This window comes from Dunckerocampus dactyliophorus, chromosome 11 (genome assembly GCF_027744805.1).
Source record: "Dunckerocampus dactyliophorus isolate RoL2022-P2 chromosome 11, RoL_Ddac_1.1, whole genome shotgun sequence".
NCBI lineage: Eukaryota > Metazoa > Chordata > Actinopteri > Syngnathiformes > Syngnathidae > Dunckerocampus > Dunckerocampus dactyliophorus.
Window position 1 is genome coordinate 1,846,896 of NC_072829.1, and position 18,380 is coordinate 1,865,275.

An 18,380-nucleotide genomic window follows, 5' to 3' on the forward strand; every position below is an offset into this window, starting at 1 on the left:
GACTGTACTTGTGTCATTTAAGTAATTGTATTTAAGTAATACATGCGTGCATGTGTCGACTGTATACTCTATGCGTGTTTGTCTTCAATTCTTAATATATTATTAAAAACTACCAATACATGACCACAATGTATCACATCAGCCACCGTCTAATTTTAGTCAACAATTAGAGTGTGGGGGTGACACGAGACACCCAACTCACCAGGCGAGATGGGATTTTAACAGTAATTTTAAGAAAAGTGAAAAATATAACTGGACTTATATAACCTCTTTATTTAACCGCGTCACAAAACAATGCCGGAGAGTTTTGAAATGTTTATTGTCCCAGCACGGCGGTACAGGGGTGACGCTCACTCCCGCTCGCCTGCTCGGCGGGATACTTCACCTTTGTAAATGGCTTGTATTTAATTACAGAATAGATGCATGACGCACACGCACCCTTATTTGTTAAAGCGACCATGTGGTTAAATTGTCAACACGGATCTCTTCTATGCATGAGGTGTGTTATGAAGCAGATGATCGCAGGCGCTCGAAAATCGGAGCTTAGCCAAATGCGGTGAGCGTCGATAGAACCGCTCTGTGATTAACGGTGCAGACGAGCCCGAACATCTACGTGGGTTGATCTGACAAATCGTAAGTAAAGTTGATCAAATGTAGAATAGCGACAGCTTCTGCTTGGACATCAAAGGGTAGCAGTCACTTGCTGACGCTGTGAACACCGAGGTAGGTTGTATTGCAAGGTGTGCTGTGCACATTGACACTCCCATATTACTGATCATCATTCATAGTCGCCATGCCGTAGTTCAGTCCTGATTGGCTTCTGGCTGCCCTGTTCTGGCGATCCAGCTTTTGTACAAACGAGAAATCTTGTCACGTTTTAATCTCGCGACACCCCTATTAGCATGCAGTTGTTTTTAGTATTATTCATGATAATATAAGTTTTTGTATATTTTTTCTAACCAGTGGCCAGAAAATGTCCAATTAGAGCTGGAGAATTTAACCGACAAAAACCTCAAAGCAGCAATCATATCTATACATTATATTATTTATATTGCAAGCAACAAATAACCCGCACTGCTCACAGGATCCTACAGGACCCCTCACACGCACCACACTCTACACTTGAGTGGCTCCCATCAGGTCGTAGGCTAAGATGTCCATGCTGCAGAACTCCACAGCTGTCCAGCTTCTGAACTCTGACCCCTCCCTGTCCAGATATTGCACAACCCCCCAAATTAGACTTTCTTTTTAGAATTGTCTGATGTGCCATTTGTTCTTGTCTTGTTTTTTTTCTGTACGCCGCTCCTTGTGTCTTTTAAATTGCCCCTCGGAGATAAATAAAGTGTTTGAAATTGAAATTGAACTGAAATTGATCATTGATTACTATAATAGTTGTTTAAGAGGCCCATTTAAAAGTAAAGGCCTGCTATTAGCTAAATAAAACTCACTGTCAGTGCATGAGGACGTTGTTCTCCAGTTTGGCAATCAATGATTAGCAGTGTGTCATTAATCAGTTCTGTCAATACGATAGTGACAACTGGTAATGCGGCTTGAATTGGAACGTACAAACTGCTGCGGTTTAGTTTAATAGCAGTCACTGAGCAGTGCATCCTATATTGCATTTGCAGTGAGCCCACTTGTGTCCTGTGATCAACATAAAAGCTACAGTTTCAACATGATGGGAGCTTAATGCTGATTGTCGGAGCGTTTGTCACCTCTGGCTGTCTTCCTTCAGCCTCTCCAGCTCTCGTTCTCTTTCCAATCTGCGCTGGGCTTCGGCTTCCATCTCCTCTCGCTCAGATTTCATCTCTCGCTCTCTCTCCTCCAGCTGGCTTTTAGCATCCAGCAGCTCTTTGTAGCTACACATCAGACAACACCCACGTTTACACATCAACACAGTCTGGCAGGGGGAAAAAAGATGGTAAAATAGAAACTGCAATGTGCTCTGGTGTGTGAATGCTGTCACAGCACCGTAAATCACAGCAGATCATCGCAATGGAAGGGACGGGAACGATCTGATTGAACGACGTAATCATTTTGTACACAATGAGCATTAGCGTGTACCCGGCCTCCAGCTCTCTGTGTTGTGCCTCCAGACTGCGGTTGCTGCTGCGTAGGCAAGAGTGCTTGTCCAGAAGTTCTTCAAGCTCCGCCTCCTGTCGCTGCTGCAACGCAGTCATTCTCTCGTGGTCCCTCCGCAGGGCTTCCATCCTGGCCGAGGACTCCTCCCGCTCCCGTGACCACACCTTGGACTCCGCCTGCAGCGCCGCGCACCTGGCCTCGCTCTCGCTGCTGCGCGCCAGCACCGCTGCATGCTGGGTGTTCAAAGTGGCTTGTTCCACCTATACAGAGTAGAGCATGTACGTCAAGGATATGCCACCAGTGTAATGATAAAAACATCCCGTGGACATTGTAAACTCAGTGCGATCCCTCCAAATAAAGACGAGTATCAATGACTGGCGGTATCAAGTGCCACTAGACCAACAAGTGCAGCCACCGTTGTACATTTTAAGTCGAGCTACTCGTGTGAAGAGCCAATGGACTTGAAATCTTGCAGGCCAATTATGGAAAGCGTGACAGGTTAAGATGTACCAGTTTGATATCTGAGCTGCAAAGCATCAAAAAGGGACATGTTTGGGGGGGGGCTATCATCCAACTTGTGCCACATATGAAATATTATATTTAGGGCTGTCAAATGATTACAAAATTCTAATCAAATTAGTCCGTTTGGAAATTAATAAATAAGGATGTCCCAATCCGTTCGGCTGCCAATCCGCTGTATTTTGAATATTGGATAATATCGGCTTCTGCCACGAGGTCGAGCCGATCCGGTTGCCATATCACGTTCGTAACTCTGGGCCACACTCTCAACACGGTAGGTGCCGTAAAGCTGGTTGCCACTCGACTTGCGCCACCCGCAAGAAGAAGAAAATGCAACACCACCGTGCAGTCATGTCCTCGGTGTGCCATGGTGAAGTTAGTTTCACGTTGGACGTTGGATATTTGGCTCAGTAGCTACAGCGGTAGTTCCCCCTCACTGTGCCCGGACTGCTGTGTCATGGTGTGGGGAGCTCGCACAGGAATTGCTGCTCTAACAGCTGGTTGTTTATACTAGGGACCGTCAATAAATTACTATTGCATTGAAGAGGGTTTGTTTAAAAAAATGTAATATATTCAAAATCACACCACAAATTGATCAATAACCATGTCAAATGAGTAGTCCTACACTAAAAGTATTTTGAATACACATTTTTCCAACTTTATCTTTTGGTTTTTTGAATGGTTTGAAGAGCTATTTTCATAACCATATTCAATTCCACAAATTCATGTTTGTAGCAAAAGGTTACAAACAAAAGCTGATCAGCACCGGATCAGCAAGACTATAAAAAAAATCGGATCAGATCGGAAGCCAAAAAATGTGGATCGGGACATCCCCATTAATTAATCATCATTTGCAACTAAGTGTGAAATATGGCCTTTTTACTGTATTTTATGAACACAAAGATAAATGACGGTACACAATTGTATATGTCTGTATGTATTGACAGTTCCAAATGTACTGACAATTTAAACCATGCTAAAAGATAGCACACATGTCTGAAAATCTATTTACTGAACACTAATAGCAGCAGAACATTTTAATTACACTTTAACCGTGTTATTATGAACCATGAGGGCCTGTATTCAAAGACAACACATAATTTGTGGAGTAGAATTCCGTCTTTTGAGTGTAGATGCATTTTCTGGGATTTCCAAGCATACTTAAATGCAGCAGTTAGTGAGTGAGTGATAAGAATGTCCACTTACTGCTGTTCTTTGTCTTTCTGTTTATTTAGACCACACATGCACGCATAACAAAGACGTTGTTGTGATGTTCGGAGTGCCCCTGAATGCACCTCGCTGTGGTCTAGTGACAAATTTGAGGAAGTGCCTTTCCGAGGATTTGAGACGTGTTTGTGAGTTGGAGATACACACAGTATATTGTTGGAATTGCACTGCTGTTGATGTGTTCAGGTCAGAATAAATTTATAAAAGAGAGTCAGACTCTATGTGGGGACGCTATTGTGTCTCTCTAACAGAGTGGGGTGACTTGACATTAATGACACTACAGATTTTAACGTAATTAATTAAATAAGTTAGTCAAAACGCATATAGTTTTGACAACCCGAATTATATTACAATTCTGTTTCCGTTGTTTATTTGTGATTGATTTTGACCCAAAATTTGCAAAAACGGTTAGGCGGGCATCACTGTACTTTGACTCTTGAATAGTCGGGATCATGCATGATATGCTGACGTGATATTAGCTTCCACTTCACTACTTCCTGAAGCTGCGTTCTAAGCATCACGGGAAATGTAGTTTTAGCCATAAATTAGCGGCATTGCTGTACAAGCTGCAGGGTTCAAAGCGTGGGAAAAATGTAGAGGCTAAAACACCGGAAATTACGGTAAATAAAAGTTGGGTTTTTCTATCTTTGTGTGTAACATCTTTTATGTGTACTAATTATAGTATATTATTGTCCGGAAATTATGGTATGGATGACCAAAAAAGGTTTGAAAATCTGTGGGCCCACAACATATGCTGGAATAGTCACAATGGTGCATCATATGTTGCAGCTTCACTAAGACATATCTATATTAGGACATGCAGGGTCATTTCATTCACATTTTCCTTAATAGTGGTATTATCAGTAGTCCTATAAATGACCCATTATACTTTTTTCAAATGTGGAGCCTTAAAATATGTGTTCCCATATAATGATATTCAGCAGAAATGTCAAATTCTTGCAGCTCTAAATGATCCATCGTGCTTTCAGGGGTTGGATTACAATAAGAACTAATTGAGCACGTTCCCAACCTCTGACAAATCTTAATTCGTTTAGGATGAGCTTTTCATGCTGCGCTTCTTTGCGATGTTCATTATTTCCAGGCCTTTACAGGCCTTGACACGTCTGCCTGCACATCCTAAACACATCCTGTGTTCATCATTGTTACATGTCACAGCTTGGTTTTTAATCATTATTACTCATGTTTGCGTACCCATTTCGGTCACGTTAACAAGTAGCATATGGGTACATGCCCGACATATGGCGCATCACTTCTCATGCTCTCTCTCTCTCTCTCTCTCGCTCTGTGTTGTGTCACCTGTAGCTGAGTGTTGAGCGTCTGCAGTCGAGTACACGAGTCCTGCAGGCTGAGCGAGTGTCGGCGCAGACCCTCCAGCTGCTCCCTCAGGTGCTCGCATGCCTCCTGGGACTGGGACAGACGAGACAACAAAGCCTCCTGTCCTGCCAGCGTCACAGCTCTCTGAGGCAGATGTGATCAGAGTGGGGGGAGAAAAAACACACAAAGGCAACACAGGAGGTAAACGTTTCATGTTGACATCACCTTGTCTCTGTGCCAGCTACAGGCATGTGTCAAAATTAACACACCCTTTTTTTTAATGTGTGGCACCCGCTATGAGTTGTGGTCCAAATGCTTTGGAAGACTCCCTTGCGTACATTTATTACAGATTTCCTTAAAGTTTTATAGTCATTAGACAAATGCTCAATGGCTGATGGACAATTAGTCCCACTCGTGCAAAGACATTTTGCTTGATGGCAGCCATGTTTTTCAACCAATTTTGCTCAAATTGTATAGTGTATTTGTCAGGAAAAAATAATAGCACAGGCAACACTGCAGGGGTGCACGATTTGACAAATGTTCACCCTGTTGCGTGCAGCTGTTCAGGAGTAGAAGAGTTACAACTTTTGGTGTCCTAATTTTTTCACACGACTGAGTACTTAACATTCAAAAAATTAATCCCGCAGTTTCCAAATTTATGCACTTATCCCAACTGGAGTCTTTCCAACCGTACAATAATCCAATTAGAGCGTGAGTGACATGTGTAGAATTGGGTTTTTAAATGAATACACCACATTTAGCAAAAGCTCCCAAGGCAAAACAAATCAGGTGTCTTTAACCTAAATTATGGTACACAAAAACTCACTCACTTCAACGCCTGCTCTCTTTTCCATTTTGAAGTATTTTTGCACCACTTGCTTATCTTTAATACACTCTTGAGTAAACAATTGATTGCAAAGAAGCATTAACGTGAAATAGGCTGTTCATCAGCTGATCAATCATTCAAGAGCACAGCCTTTAAAAGGCAAAATTTTGGCAAAAATGTGGATTGAATGTGATTTAGTGTCAGGTATTCACACTGTCATCATCTCTTTTTGGCAAAGGCAAAAAAGCTTCCTCTCTTTGACCATGGTGGGATTGTTGAGGTGCATAAGCAAGGCATCTGGCAGCGTGCCATTGCTGCTGAGGTTGGAAGCACTAAGACGGTAATTTCAAACCTCTGAAAAAGTCCTGAGGCTCATGGAACAAAAAAGTCAAGTGGTCGACCCAAAAAATGTCACCGGCCCTGAGCTGGAGGATCCCATTGGCTGTCCGTCAAGACACGGGACCATCCTCGGCCCAAATGAAAGTTGTTACTGGTGCAGAGTCCAGTCCAATAACCATCAGACACCATCTGCCTGACAACACTTTTAAGAAGAAAAAGGGTCTTCAAAGGCCTCGTCTCCGTCAAGGCCACAAAATCTGTGCGAGAGCACCAAACATGGGACATTGAAAGGTGGAAGATAGTTTTATTCTCCCCTGATGGTCCTGATGGCTTCCAACGTTACTGGCATGACAAGGAGATCCCACCTGAGATGTTTTCCACACAGCACAGTGGAGGGAGCTTCAGGTTGCACAGGGGCGTCAAACGGCAGCTGGCTATGTGGAGATGCTGCAGGGTGCATCCCTCATGACCGAAAGTCCTCGTCTGTGTGGTAATGACTGGCTTCTTCAACAGGACAATGCTGCACTTCACAAAGGACTTCTTCCAGAGGAATAAGCTCACTGTTGTGGACCATCCTGCTCATGTAAATCCAATGGAGAACATTTGGGGATGGATTTACAATAATGACCATCAGTTCCAGACAGTGGATGCCCTCCGTGAAGCCATCTTCACCACCTGGAGCAACATTCCCTCTAGCCTCCTGGAAACACTGGCATCAAGCACGCCCATTCGATTTTAGGGAGGTTTCAGGGTTTTTTTTTAGCTATGGTCTTAAACTTTTGATCAGCTGATGAACAGCCTATTTCACTTTAATGCTTGTTTGCAATAAATTGCTTACACATTTTTTTTGTCTCTTTCTTGTTTTTGCATTTTGAAGCTCTGTTAGAAGATCCAACAGTGCAAAATGTACAGTAAATTCTTACAACTTTTCAACTGGTCTTAAAATCTGGATCAGGAGTGTCCATAAAGAACTATAACCTTTTCTTCCACAACTTGTAGCGTCAGTCTTTGGTAAAATCCTGCAAATAAAGCAAACAAAATCCTCGACCTTGATGTCAATGTTTCTGTGCTATGACTTTTTGTAAAGAGTATATGTCTGAGGCAGAGAGGAGTGTAAAAAAAAATAAAAATAAAAAAAGGAAAGTGCTAAAGTGAGAGGGAAGCAGCACAGATAAGGAGGATGAAGAGTCGCTGAGGTGACATAGAAAGCGATGGTGAGATAAAGCGTCTGCAAATAAAGCGCTACGCTCGCCAAGTGGATGCTTTTGTGAGCAGAGAAGCCTCCTGGCAAAGAGTTTCCACATAATATGGATCATTTCCTTCACATAAACAACACAGGCGTCCTTCAGATACCATCCACACACACAGAACAATGCTGAAATACATTTACACACCTCTTTTTCCAGCTCCAACAGCCTCCTACTGAGCTGCCTCTCGGCCTCCCCGGTGGCATCATGGGGAGTCACAGCAAGGTCGTGACCTTGGTCGTCTTCAGCGGACTGAGGGGTGCCCGTCGGACAAAAGTTTACTTGGCCTGAAGGGTGTGAATTGGAATCACTCTTCATTCCCGACTGGAGCTGAGGTCCGCTTTCATTCAGAGAGCATGCGCTCGGCTCAGTTCTGTCCTGTGATTGGTTGAGAGAGTCCGTTGCGCTTTTTAGTTCCGTTTGGGTTTTTTGGAGCTCCTGGTTGAGACGTTGCACTTCTGAGGTGAGATTGTGAGAGCGAGTCTGCTCGCTGGTCAGATCCTGGTTAGAGAATGGACACTGTCATCACCATAAAACACAACACTGTCTGCTTATTTAGTCAAATACGGTGGAACCTCGGCACGTATTTCACTTTCTGCATGTAAAACTAGACTTATTCTCTGTGAAATGTGTTTTGTGTTAAAATATTTGGGTGTTGGAAAGAATTCATTGGATTGACATTAAGTCGTCCCTCGCCATATCGCGGTTTTTCAGAAATGAATGAATTAATAAACAGCTGTTTGGTGGTAGACTATGGTCTATTATCAGTCAAAACATATGCAAATACAAGTGATATGTACTATTGTGGTCGCCAGGCGGCAGTAATGACACAAAGCATGACTTTAAGCAGCTTACATGACTTTACCCTAACACTGCATCAAGTCATGAAGTCAGCCATGGCATGTCCCACATGATAGAGTGAAAAAGAAGTCCTCCTGTTCTGTGTGGAACTGGTAAGTTTTTGGCTTCTTCAGTTTAGAAGAAATAAATTTGAGGCTAACTGGTTAGCTTGCTAGCTAGCGGCTATCTCGAGTCCCTACAGCATAAGAGTTGCAATGTGGCGTAAACAGTAAATAATGGGAGTGTGAAGGTGACTATAGGGGTGTTATTTCATGTCTAATGTTTAAAAACTGTATTTAATATTTTCTACACTCTAACTATGAAAACATTCCATTTATTAACATTGATTCCTGTATCGCAGAAATTCATTTAACATGGTCAGGTCTGGAACCAATGAATCGCTTTAAACAAGGAACGACTGTATTTAAAAATGGATTTGTTTTTTGTACATTTTGGTTTTCGTCAGACCTTTGGAACGGATTAATGATAAAAACTGAGGTTCCACTTCATTGAGATCTTTCAACAGAAATTCAAAACCACATCTTCTGGACTATGAGGCGGAAATGTGTGGAAAAACTGCAGGTCTGGTTAGCTCGCTAGCGTGTTAGCCCACTAGCTTTTTAGCTTGCTAGCTGGCGGCCATCTCAAGTCCCTGCAGCATGAGAGTTGCAATGTGGTGTAAACAAAGAATAATAGGAGTGTGAAGGTGACCATAGGGGTGTTATTTCATGTCTACAGGGCTCTAATAATGTTTAACAAACGTATTTGAAGTTTTTATGCTGTAACTATGAAAATATCCCATTTATTAACATTGATTCCTATGTCGTGGAAATTTATTTAATGTGGTCGGGTCTAGAACCAATGGGCCGCTGTAAACCAGGGACGACTGTATTGGTCCATGCATTAGTTTTTTTTACATTTCAGTTTTCGTCTGACCTTTTGGAACAGATTAAGGTTCCACTGTACTGAGATGTTCCAACAGAACTTCAAAACCAGATCTCCTGGACTATGAGGCAGACATGCTAAAATGTGTGAAAAAAGAATAGTCATGATAAGGCATGATATGCTGCTATTCCACTCAAATGAAACGTCTACAGGTGTAGTAGGCTTTAAACATGCAGCATCATTTAAGTCACATTCTCCTTAATGACTGTTTTTTGATTTTTTTATTAAGTGGTATATTTTGAAGCTGTTTTTAATCCTTCCCGCTTGACGCAGCTTGTGAAACACACCTGCATCAGTGACCTAATCTTTGCTTGTGCGTGTGCATTCTGCTCCTGCAGCTGCTGTTGACTGTCCTCCAGGCTGCCTAATCGAGTGCAGAGCTCACTCTTCAGGCCCTGCAATCGAGCGCAGAGCTCCTTGGACTCAGACAGCTGCTGACATACACACCTACACACACACACACACACACACACACACACATACGTCAGACAGGTTTGCAAGAAAGCTATTCTTATAAAAGGTTTATAAAAATGAGAACACTGTCGAGAATTTAGGCTCACTATTTGGCAAGTTGAAGCTACAGTTTCACTAAAGTGAGCTTCCACCATTGACGACTGGCCTTGAAGTGTAAAACATATCATGTGTTAGTAAGTTTATAAGTAACTGTTAGCCTATCAATATGTGGAGTAAAACTATGCAACGGATAGATTAAAGAACGCAAGCAATGTCCTAATATGAGCCGGTTTAAAACCCCATTTGATGGTATGTGTGGTTTAGCACCTGTGATCAGCATCCAAGGCCCGCACTCTCTGGTTGCTGTGCTCCAGGGCCGCGTTGGTGCTCTCCAGCTGCTGCCTCAGTCTGGCCGCCTCCCTCTCCCGCTGCCTCGCTTCCTTCCGTAGGCCGTCCACCTCTGTCTGCCACACCTCTTTATCCTGCTCCAGGCGCAAGACGTCCAGCAGCGCCTGGTCCCGCACGCGGGCCGCGGATTGAGCCTCCAGGGTGCCGTCACGCAGCTCCGCCTCCAGCTCTTCCTCCCGACGGCGAGAGGTCTCTAAGGTGCGAGCCTGTCGATCCAGCTCGGTCTTGAGCGTCTGAGCGGTCAACGCTAACTGGTCGTTCTGGTAAAAGAGGCCAAGGTGATGATTATTAAGGTCACAATTACCTAAACAATTCCGGAATCTCGTAGCTGAAGATCAACAGACATGGCTGATTTTTTTTTTTTTTTGCTCATGTTTGCGTGGCCACTTGTTGCTAGGCAGAATTCATAAAAAAAAAAACATCAAGCACAAAAAAAAACCTTATCACCAACTGAAACGCAGTGCAACGGCATTTTTGCCAGAGAACTCCGTGGCGTCACACTGGCTGCTCAGAGCGTGTGCCCGAATACAGTGCACCTTGCTGGGCCACAGCAGGTGGCTCCTCCCCCTCTATACTCTGGTTCCCCTGATAGTAGTGATGTGGTAGTAGTGATGTCATCATATTTCATTAGGACTAATCAACAGGTACTAATTTGTTCCAGTCCTTCTTACCTCCAGGTGTGCACAAACTACACTTACCGGTACATCTACATTTAAAAGTAGATATAAAAAAGGTCATCGGTATTATATCAGTATTGAGAAGCAGAAAGTTATCGGTATCGGTTTGAAAAAAAAGATATTCAATTCAATTTAATGTTCCCTCGCTCCATCGTCACGGTTCACTTGCTGTTTCATGGATTTTTGTAGTGCAATTTTTGTGCTTTTGTTTTTTTTTCTTCTTTTACAGCGTATGAAGGCTGTTACAGGCCGAGACTGGCCCTTTAAGAAGAATTGCATTGTGGGAAGTTGAGTGTTGTAGTTCTGTGCTTTGAGGCGGCAGTGTCTCTCTATTCTCTCTTCTGTCTGCACCGCCCTTCGTCTTCTGCGTCCTGAGTGGCTGTAGATCATTGTCAATCTATCTCCTTCTTGCAGTCTCCTGTAGTGGTCATGGCTACCAAACTAGCTAACCGTGTAAGCTGCTTGAAAACCGCCAATACTGTAAACCAGGGGTCACCAACGTTTTTCCTTGTGAGAGCTACTTTTACAAAATGAAAATGGCCAAGAGCAACTCAATTTTGTAACATTTATTTTCAGAGCTTATTTTAAACCCAAACAAAGCGAATATGCTTGTTTTACCAGAACATGAACAAAATGCTGGTGTCCACAACTCACATTTTGTATTTCACAATGCATTTCTTTCTACAGTTCTTTCATTATTAACTGAAAACCTAAATGAAAAGCAGGCTTGCGACGGGCACCACGTTGGTGACCCCTGCTGTAAACAATAGACGAAACAGAAGAAGCTAACCGTGTGAGGGAAATACAACAGCAGGAGCAATATGTTTTAACAAGGACTGGTCACAATGTACTTTTAAACTTGCGACACATGCACTCCTCCCCAGCCTTGCTCTTTGCCCTGCGTGCAAGGTTTTCTTGCGTGCACGCAGAAACTGATTTGCATCCCAATTTTCTTCCGATGGCCTTTGCGTGCTGTCTGCGGGTTTGAAAATCCGTGCAGACAATGTGCGTGTCTCTTGCGATTTTCCCCATTTCTGCACGTAGCCGGCACGTATGTCGCCCCCTTAAAGGCGCTCCATGGCAAATAAAAGCAGCGTGATATCATTTATCACCCGAGGGGCACAACATACTGTAGTAAGTGTTATATGAAAATGAGAGCAAATGAAACCGTGATGACACCTTCTTCTCAGTGGTGGCAAAAAGACACACAAGGCACAGCACAGAGAACAGGAATGATTTGAAACGCTTGGCTCTCAGTCGGCCAATAAACATTCTTTATAGACTCAAACACAACACTAACAGAAATGTTCACATTATGTTTGTGATGATGAAGTAAGAGTGGTTTACCCTCGGCATTGTAAATGACCTCATGTGTTGTTATCGTTTCAGTAAGGACACTTCAGTCAACACGAGAAGACAAAAAGGCAGACAAGAGGATGTCGGTGAGTTGTAAATTCCTATTTGTGTTCTGCTCCCTGCAGCTGAAGCAAGTGGAGCGTGTTTCATGTTTCATTTAACGTGCACACACGCTTTGAGTCGCCATTAATTCTGACTCTTTGCTACTCATCCTTGCCCCGCCTGTCAGAGTAGAAAGTCTTCCTAAAGACACACCCAACTGCTAATATGAGACAGTGGGGATGCCAAGCCTTTGCAAAGGTGATCGATCATTCTCAGTGTGAGAAGGATTCACCGAACTGTGTGTTTATTATTGTGGTCTTAATTTGCAGCGAGTATTTAATCATGAATCAGAACAAAACTGGCAGTCAAGTGTTGCGTTGGATAGACTTGTGCTAATTAGTGGGTGATAGTATATGCTATAAGACAGGGGTGTCCAAACTTTTATTCAGCGAGTGCCACATCGTGAAAAACGAAAGGATGCAGCCGTGCCACTTTGGTATTTCGTACAGCAACACATGTAGATATGCTGAGAAGTTATGTACATTTCAAGAAAAACTATCTTTGTCATGTAGGTGGAAAAGCCTATGATTATTTACATAATAGGGGTGTAACGATTCATTCACTACATCCATGCATAGATTTATATTCCTACGATCCAACTACATCAATGGGTGTTTAGCAAGTTTCCATTCTGGACGGCATATATCGATCTAACATTGTTTATAAAGGTAATCAATCGATCGAATCGATACCAGGTAAATAAAGCATTGGATTTCAGCACGGCAGGCTTAAAGACGAAAAAGAAATTCAGTCTGTGTCTGTGACGCCATCGTCTTCCGGGCGTGTGGTGGCTGTGGGAGTTGTGAAATACTGTACAGTTCATTCGCTTTTTCTCCTTTTGGTCAGTTCATTCACTTCATTCAGTATTCATATTTACTGTAACTCCTCCATCTTTATTGGCAACTCCTTTTAAGTGACATTCATGGGGACAATATGCAAAGTCAGGACGTTTTGCACGCCTCCAGATGGTAGTTACGGTCCAGTAGCAGTGACGATTACTGACGTCATCATCCAGCGCGGCGTGTCCAGGTCAAAACTTACGCTTACATACGTGGAGGCAATAAATGGCTCGCCGGGGAGGAAGGAGGGGAGAGGAAATCTGGGAAGCCGTAATGTTTGTTGAACGTTTATTCGTTTTGCCACACATTTACACTCGCGTTTCTTTAAAAAATCACAACTTTATTTTGTTGTGTTTGTTTCTCATAATACTTTTAAAACTTTTCAAAAATATTATATATTATTATGATCGCATGGTGGACTAGTGGTTAGCATGTTGGCCACACAGTCAGGAGATCTCCTTTGGGCATCTTTGTGTGGAGTTTGCATGTTCTTAGTCTTAATTAGGATAAGCGGCACAGAAAATGGATGGATATTATTATGGGTTTTTTTCTTTAATATTTAAACTCTATGCTGTTAAAACATTGTTTTCGCTCATATTACCTGGTTATTCTTGTAAATTTTTTCTTGTTAGAACAGACTTTTTTCTCTTAATATTTTGATCTTATTTTCACAAAATGACATGTTTTTTTTCCGTTCTGCTGTTTTTTTTCAAACTAATTAAACTTTCTTCTTGTAAATGTTTATTCTTGTAATCACGCTTTTATTCTCATAATATTTTGACTTTATTCCCATAATATTATAACATGAAAACGTAATAAAATTACAGCTTTATATTGTTTTGTTAGTTTCTCATAGTAGTACAACTTTTGAAAAATTATTATCTATTATTATTAGTTTTTTCTTTCATATTTCAACTCTATGCTGCTGAAACAACATTATTTTGCCTCATAATATTACCAGTTTATTCTGGTAAAATTTTGACTTCTTACTCGTTACAATACTTTTTTTCTGTTAATCTTTTTATTTTATTTTCATAAAATTGCAAATGTTTTTTTCTATTTCTTATGGTTTTTTTTTTAATTTTCCAACTAAAATTTTCTTCTTGTAATTATGCTTTTATTCCCATAATATTTTCACTTTATTCTCGTCACATTATACATTTTTCCGCAACTTAATTTTCCAAAAATTACAACTTTATTCCATGTTTTGTTTGTTTCTCATAATATTCCAACTTTAAAAAAAGGTCTTTTTTGTTCACTAATATTTCAACTTTATGCTATTAAAATGATGATCATACTGTATTACGACAAAAATTACGACTTTTTCTCATTAGATTACAACTTTTTTCTCTCTATTTCTCTATATTTTGACTTTATTCTTGTTCCACGGGTTACAAATGGCCCCCGGGCCACACTTTGGACACCCCTGCGTGAAGACAACACACTTGGATGTCAATGCTTTCAAAGTGTGACGATCTTCATATCCAATGTTTTCATGGAAGAACAACAAATAAAAATCAAATACTTGCAGCAGCGACACGTCTGAAGCTGTCTTTAAGGTGAATAAAATGATACCAGGGGCAGCAATAAGGTGCAGCTTTCTAAATGGAAGGTACTCATGCAGCCTTTTCGTGGTATTTCCGTCATGCTGACTCAGCACTGTTCTTTTCCTTAGCTTGCAGTCTCTCTGATGACTTACTATTGTTCCATAAAAAAGATCACATACTGTATTCTGTATCACTTTTTAAAGAATTTGTCTTTTTTTCATCAGAAACGGGGATATATATATACTGCTCAAAAAAATTAGAGGAACACTTCAAAAACACATCAGATCTAAACTGGGCGAAAAATGATCTTGAATATGTTTCCTGATAATAAGTGGGTGATGTATTCGTAACAAAATGATGCCACATCATTTGATAGAAATGAAAATGATCACCCTATAGAGGGGGGAAATCAAAGACACCCCAAAAATGAAAAGGAAAAAATGATGCACCACACTGGTCCATTTGGCTAAAATGTCATTGTAGCAACTAAAAATGTTCCAGACCCTTTCACGTCTGTCGCATGTGCTCAGGTTGAACTTGCTCTCATCAGTGAAGAGCACAGGGCACCAGTGGTGTAGTTGCCAATTCTGGTGGTCTATGGCAAATGCCAATGGAGCTCTACGGTGCTGGGCAGTGAGCACAGGGCCCACTACAGGACGTCGGGCCCTCAGGCCTGTTTCTGATTGTTTGGTCAGAAACATTCACACCAGTGGCCTGCTGGAGGTCATTTTGTAGGGCTCTGGCAGTGCTCATCCTGTTCCTCCTTGCACAAAGGAGCAGATACCGATCCTGCTGAGGGTTGAAGGACCTTCTACGTCCTGTCCAGCTCTCCTGGAGTAACTACCTGTCTGCTGGAATCTCCTCCATGCGTCCAGGTACCGCAGTGATACCCTGGTCCAGATCTGGGAGGAGATCCCCCAGGACACCAGCCGTAGTCTCATTAGGAGCATGCCCCGACGTTGTCAGGCATGCGTACAAGCACGTGGGGGCCACACAAACTACTGAGAATCATTTTGAGTTGCTACAATGACATTTGGCTAAATGGACCAGTGTGCTGCATCATTTTTTCACTTTCATTTTTGGGGTGTCTTTGATTTCCCCCCTCTATAGGGTGATCATTTTCATTTCTATCAAATGATGTGGCATCATTTTGTTACTAATACATCACCCACTTATTATCAGGAAACATATTCAACATCATTTTCCCCCCAGTTTAGATCTGATGTGTTTTCCAAGTGTTCCTCAATTTTTTTTGAGCAGTGTATATATATATATGGCACAGCAAGTTAAGTTAAAGCGCAACTTCATAAGCAATGCTGTGACCTTTGAGTCTTTAACACATGTATTTGTTTGGCAAAAAGATATGAAACAGGCTTTTCCAAATTTGGCACAGTGAGTCTGCCCTCAGAACATAACAAAACAAAATACCGCTTGGTGCCTCACGATACTCCCTGAAAAACGGATTTTCTGCAGCATATTTTGTGCAGTTTTCTGCTCAACACAGACTCTGTTTACTCTCTCACTTATAGGAACTAAAAAGCTATTCATTTTGTCTTTAAACATAATTAGTTTTTTTAATGCAATTTATTTAATTAACAAAGGAAAGGAAAAGGAATAAAGAAACGACCCCAATTCTACGTGAGTCCAGCTCCACAATACCCAAAAACAGAAAAATCCACACAAAACAATCGCAAATACAAACAAATGCAGCACCAAAAATAAATAAAATAATAATGTGAGTCTTCTGGAAGCCCTCCACTGTCGATGTTCAATACCTCTGATTTCGTTTCCCATCCGAGACTGAGTAAAATTTAGGCAGGTATCGTCGATCCGATACTGATCATTTGCACAAATTCACCCAATGAGTCTGGTTAATTTTTAAAAAGTAGTGTATTTCATATCATACCATCAAGACTACCAGACATTTGAGCAAGCAGATGCGAATGCAAATATCAGGTAGCGGCTAATGAGGGGCTTTCCAACATAAAGCATAGCGTAACTGAAAAGGTATATTTTATTTACTTCCAAGTGTACTTTGTAGGTCTACACGACAATGTAGTGCAATCATAGCCAAGGTTTTTACTTACTAAAAGGAAGCTAGAGGCTTAATAATAACTGATAACTGATAAAATACTTCGGTTAAGTACAACCGAACTCAGTTTTGCTCCCGCTGCCGCATGCATGCTAGCATGTTTTTTTTTTATTGTAGCGTCGCTGGGAGCACGTCCTGTTCCCAGCCTACTTTGCGGTAATGTTTTGGTGCTCTTAAAGTTACATGTTTGACCAGGAAATAGCAAGCTCAAAAGAAGACGGCTTTTTTATGTGGAACAACTGACAGTTTGTGTGGATCTTGTGAATGATTGTGACTGAGCTAGGACTCAGTAATTAAAGTCTACACACGACGGCTTCATTGATTGAAAAACTAAACTTTTTCGTGCATGAAGCTTCTACTTGAGTTGGTAATTTGGCCGCTATATGCAGGCAGATATTGACCAAGGGAGACAAAATGGGTGGCCGCTGGCCGCGTTGGACAGGTGACTGTTATACACAGGGTCTATAACATGTAAATTTGCTGGGGGAGATTTTTCAGTGGCTGCTATAGGGAGGTGGCTGTTCTATAAAGATGGCCGCTAAGACAGGTTTGACTGTACGCTGCTCATCGCATTCATTTTAGCAGTACCTACATATCACCAGTAGATGACAGCATTGCTCTGCCAAGACCTTCCTGTTGCCTCCCCTGTGTAGTTTTTCTTCATTTGACTTTTATTTTGAATTGTTATACAGAAGTTAACTTATTTTCTGACAGTTTTTGAAAGTTTTGACGATGGCGACAGTTTGACCTGTAATGGCACAATTGACTTTCCATTATTTCCTATGGGAAATCATGTTTTTTATAATGAGAATGTCACAGACTTTGGTCTAATGTATTTTGCAAATCTAGATAACCAGTCATCTTTTTAAGAGAGACTGCAGAGCAACATTAAACATTTGCTTCTCTTGTGTTTTAATGTTCTTTTCTGTCTTTGTCTGTTTGTCTTCGTCCCATCACAGGAGAAAAAACATCTCTCATGGAAATATTTGATGTTATAACTGGCATTCTGTGTGTGTGTGTGTGCATGTGCACTCTCCAACCTTGTACTGGGCGTTGCGCAGGGCATCCACGGTGCTGCGTAGCGTGTCCCTGTCTCTCTCCAGCGCGGCCCGCTCCCCCTCCAGGCTGGCAATAACTGTGGTTTGCATGCTGTGAAGCTCGGCTTGGCTCCGCAGACGACACAGCTCCTCCTCCATGGCCCGAGCCTCTGACTGCAGAACCTGACGCACCCGTGGGAGAGATGAGAGAAAGAGAGAGATATGGCAGGACATTGTGTCAACTGTGGCGTCATCAGTACACAGTGGCGTGCAGTCAGGGCCAGCAAGGCCTTCTCTGCTGGCCTAAACGCTATCAGTGGCACTGACCTACATTTACAACTTAAAATTTCATATTTGTTCAATTCTATTGTATTCATTTATCCCCAACAGTCTCATATTTTCATTTCTTAGCCGCACTGCTTCCAGTATTGTATGTGTGTCTGTGGATTTTTTTATTTTTGTTCAATCAGATTTCAGCGTTGCCATGTCAATCTAATCTGCCCACGGCC

General features: G+C 41.9%; 1 protein-coding gene across 2 annotated transcripts in view; it reads right to left on the reverse strand.

The window, feature by feature from the left end:
- ccdc88b (coiled-coil domain containing 88B) overlaps window positions 1-18,380 on the reverse strand; it is a 74,619-nt gene that overhangs the window by 18,758 nt on the left and 37,481 nt on the right. For both annotated transcript variants that reach the window (XM_054792522.1, XM_054792523.1), the window contains 7 exons: window positions 17,875-18,054; window positions 10,141-10,481; window positions 9,648-9,807; window positions 7,723-8,076; window positions 5,146-5,307; window positions 2,065-2,342; window positions 1,716-1,859 (listed from right to left, as the gene is read on the reverse strand). In XM_054792522.1, the coding sequence (XP_054648497.1) occupies window positions 1,716-1,859; window positions 2,065-2,342; window positions 5,146-5,307; window positions 7,723-8,076; window positions 9,648-9,807; window positions 10,141-10,481; window positions 17,875-18,054 (1,619 nt within the window). The remainder of the gene's footprint in view (window positions 1-1,715; window positions 1,860-2,064; window positions 2,343-5,145; window positions 5,308-7,722; window positions 8,077-9,647; window positions 9,808-10,140; window positions 10,482-17,874; window positions 18,055-18,380) is intronic.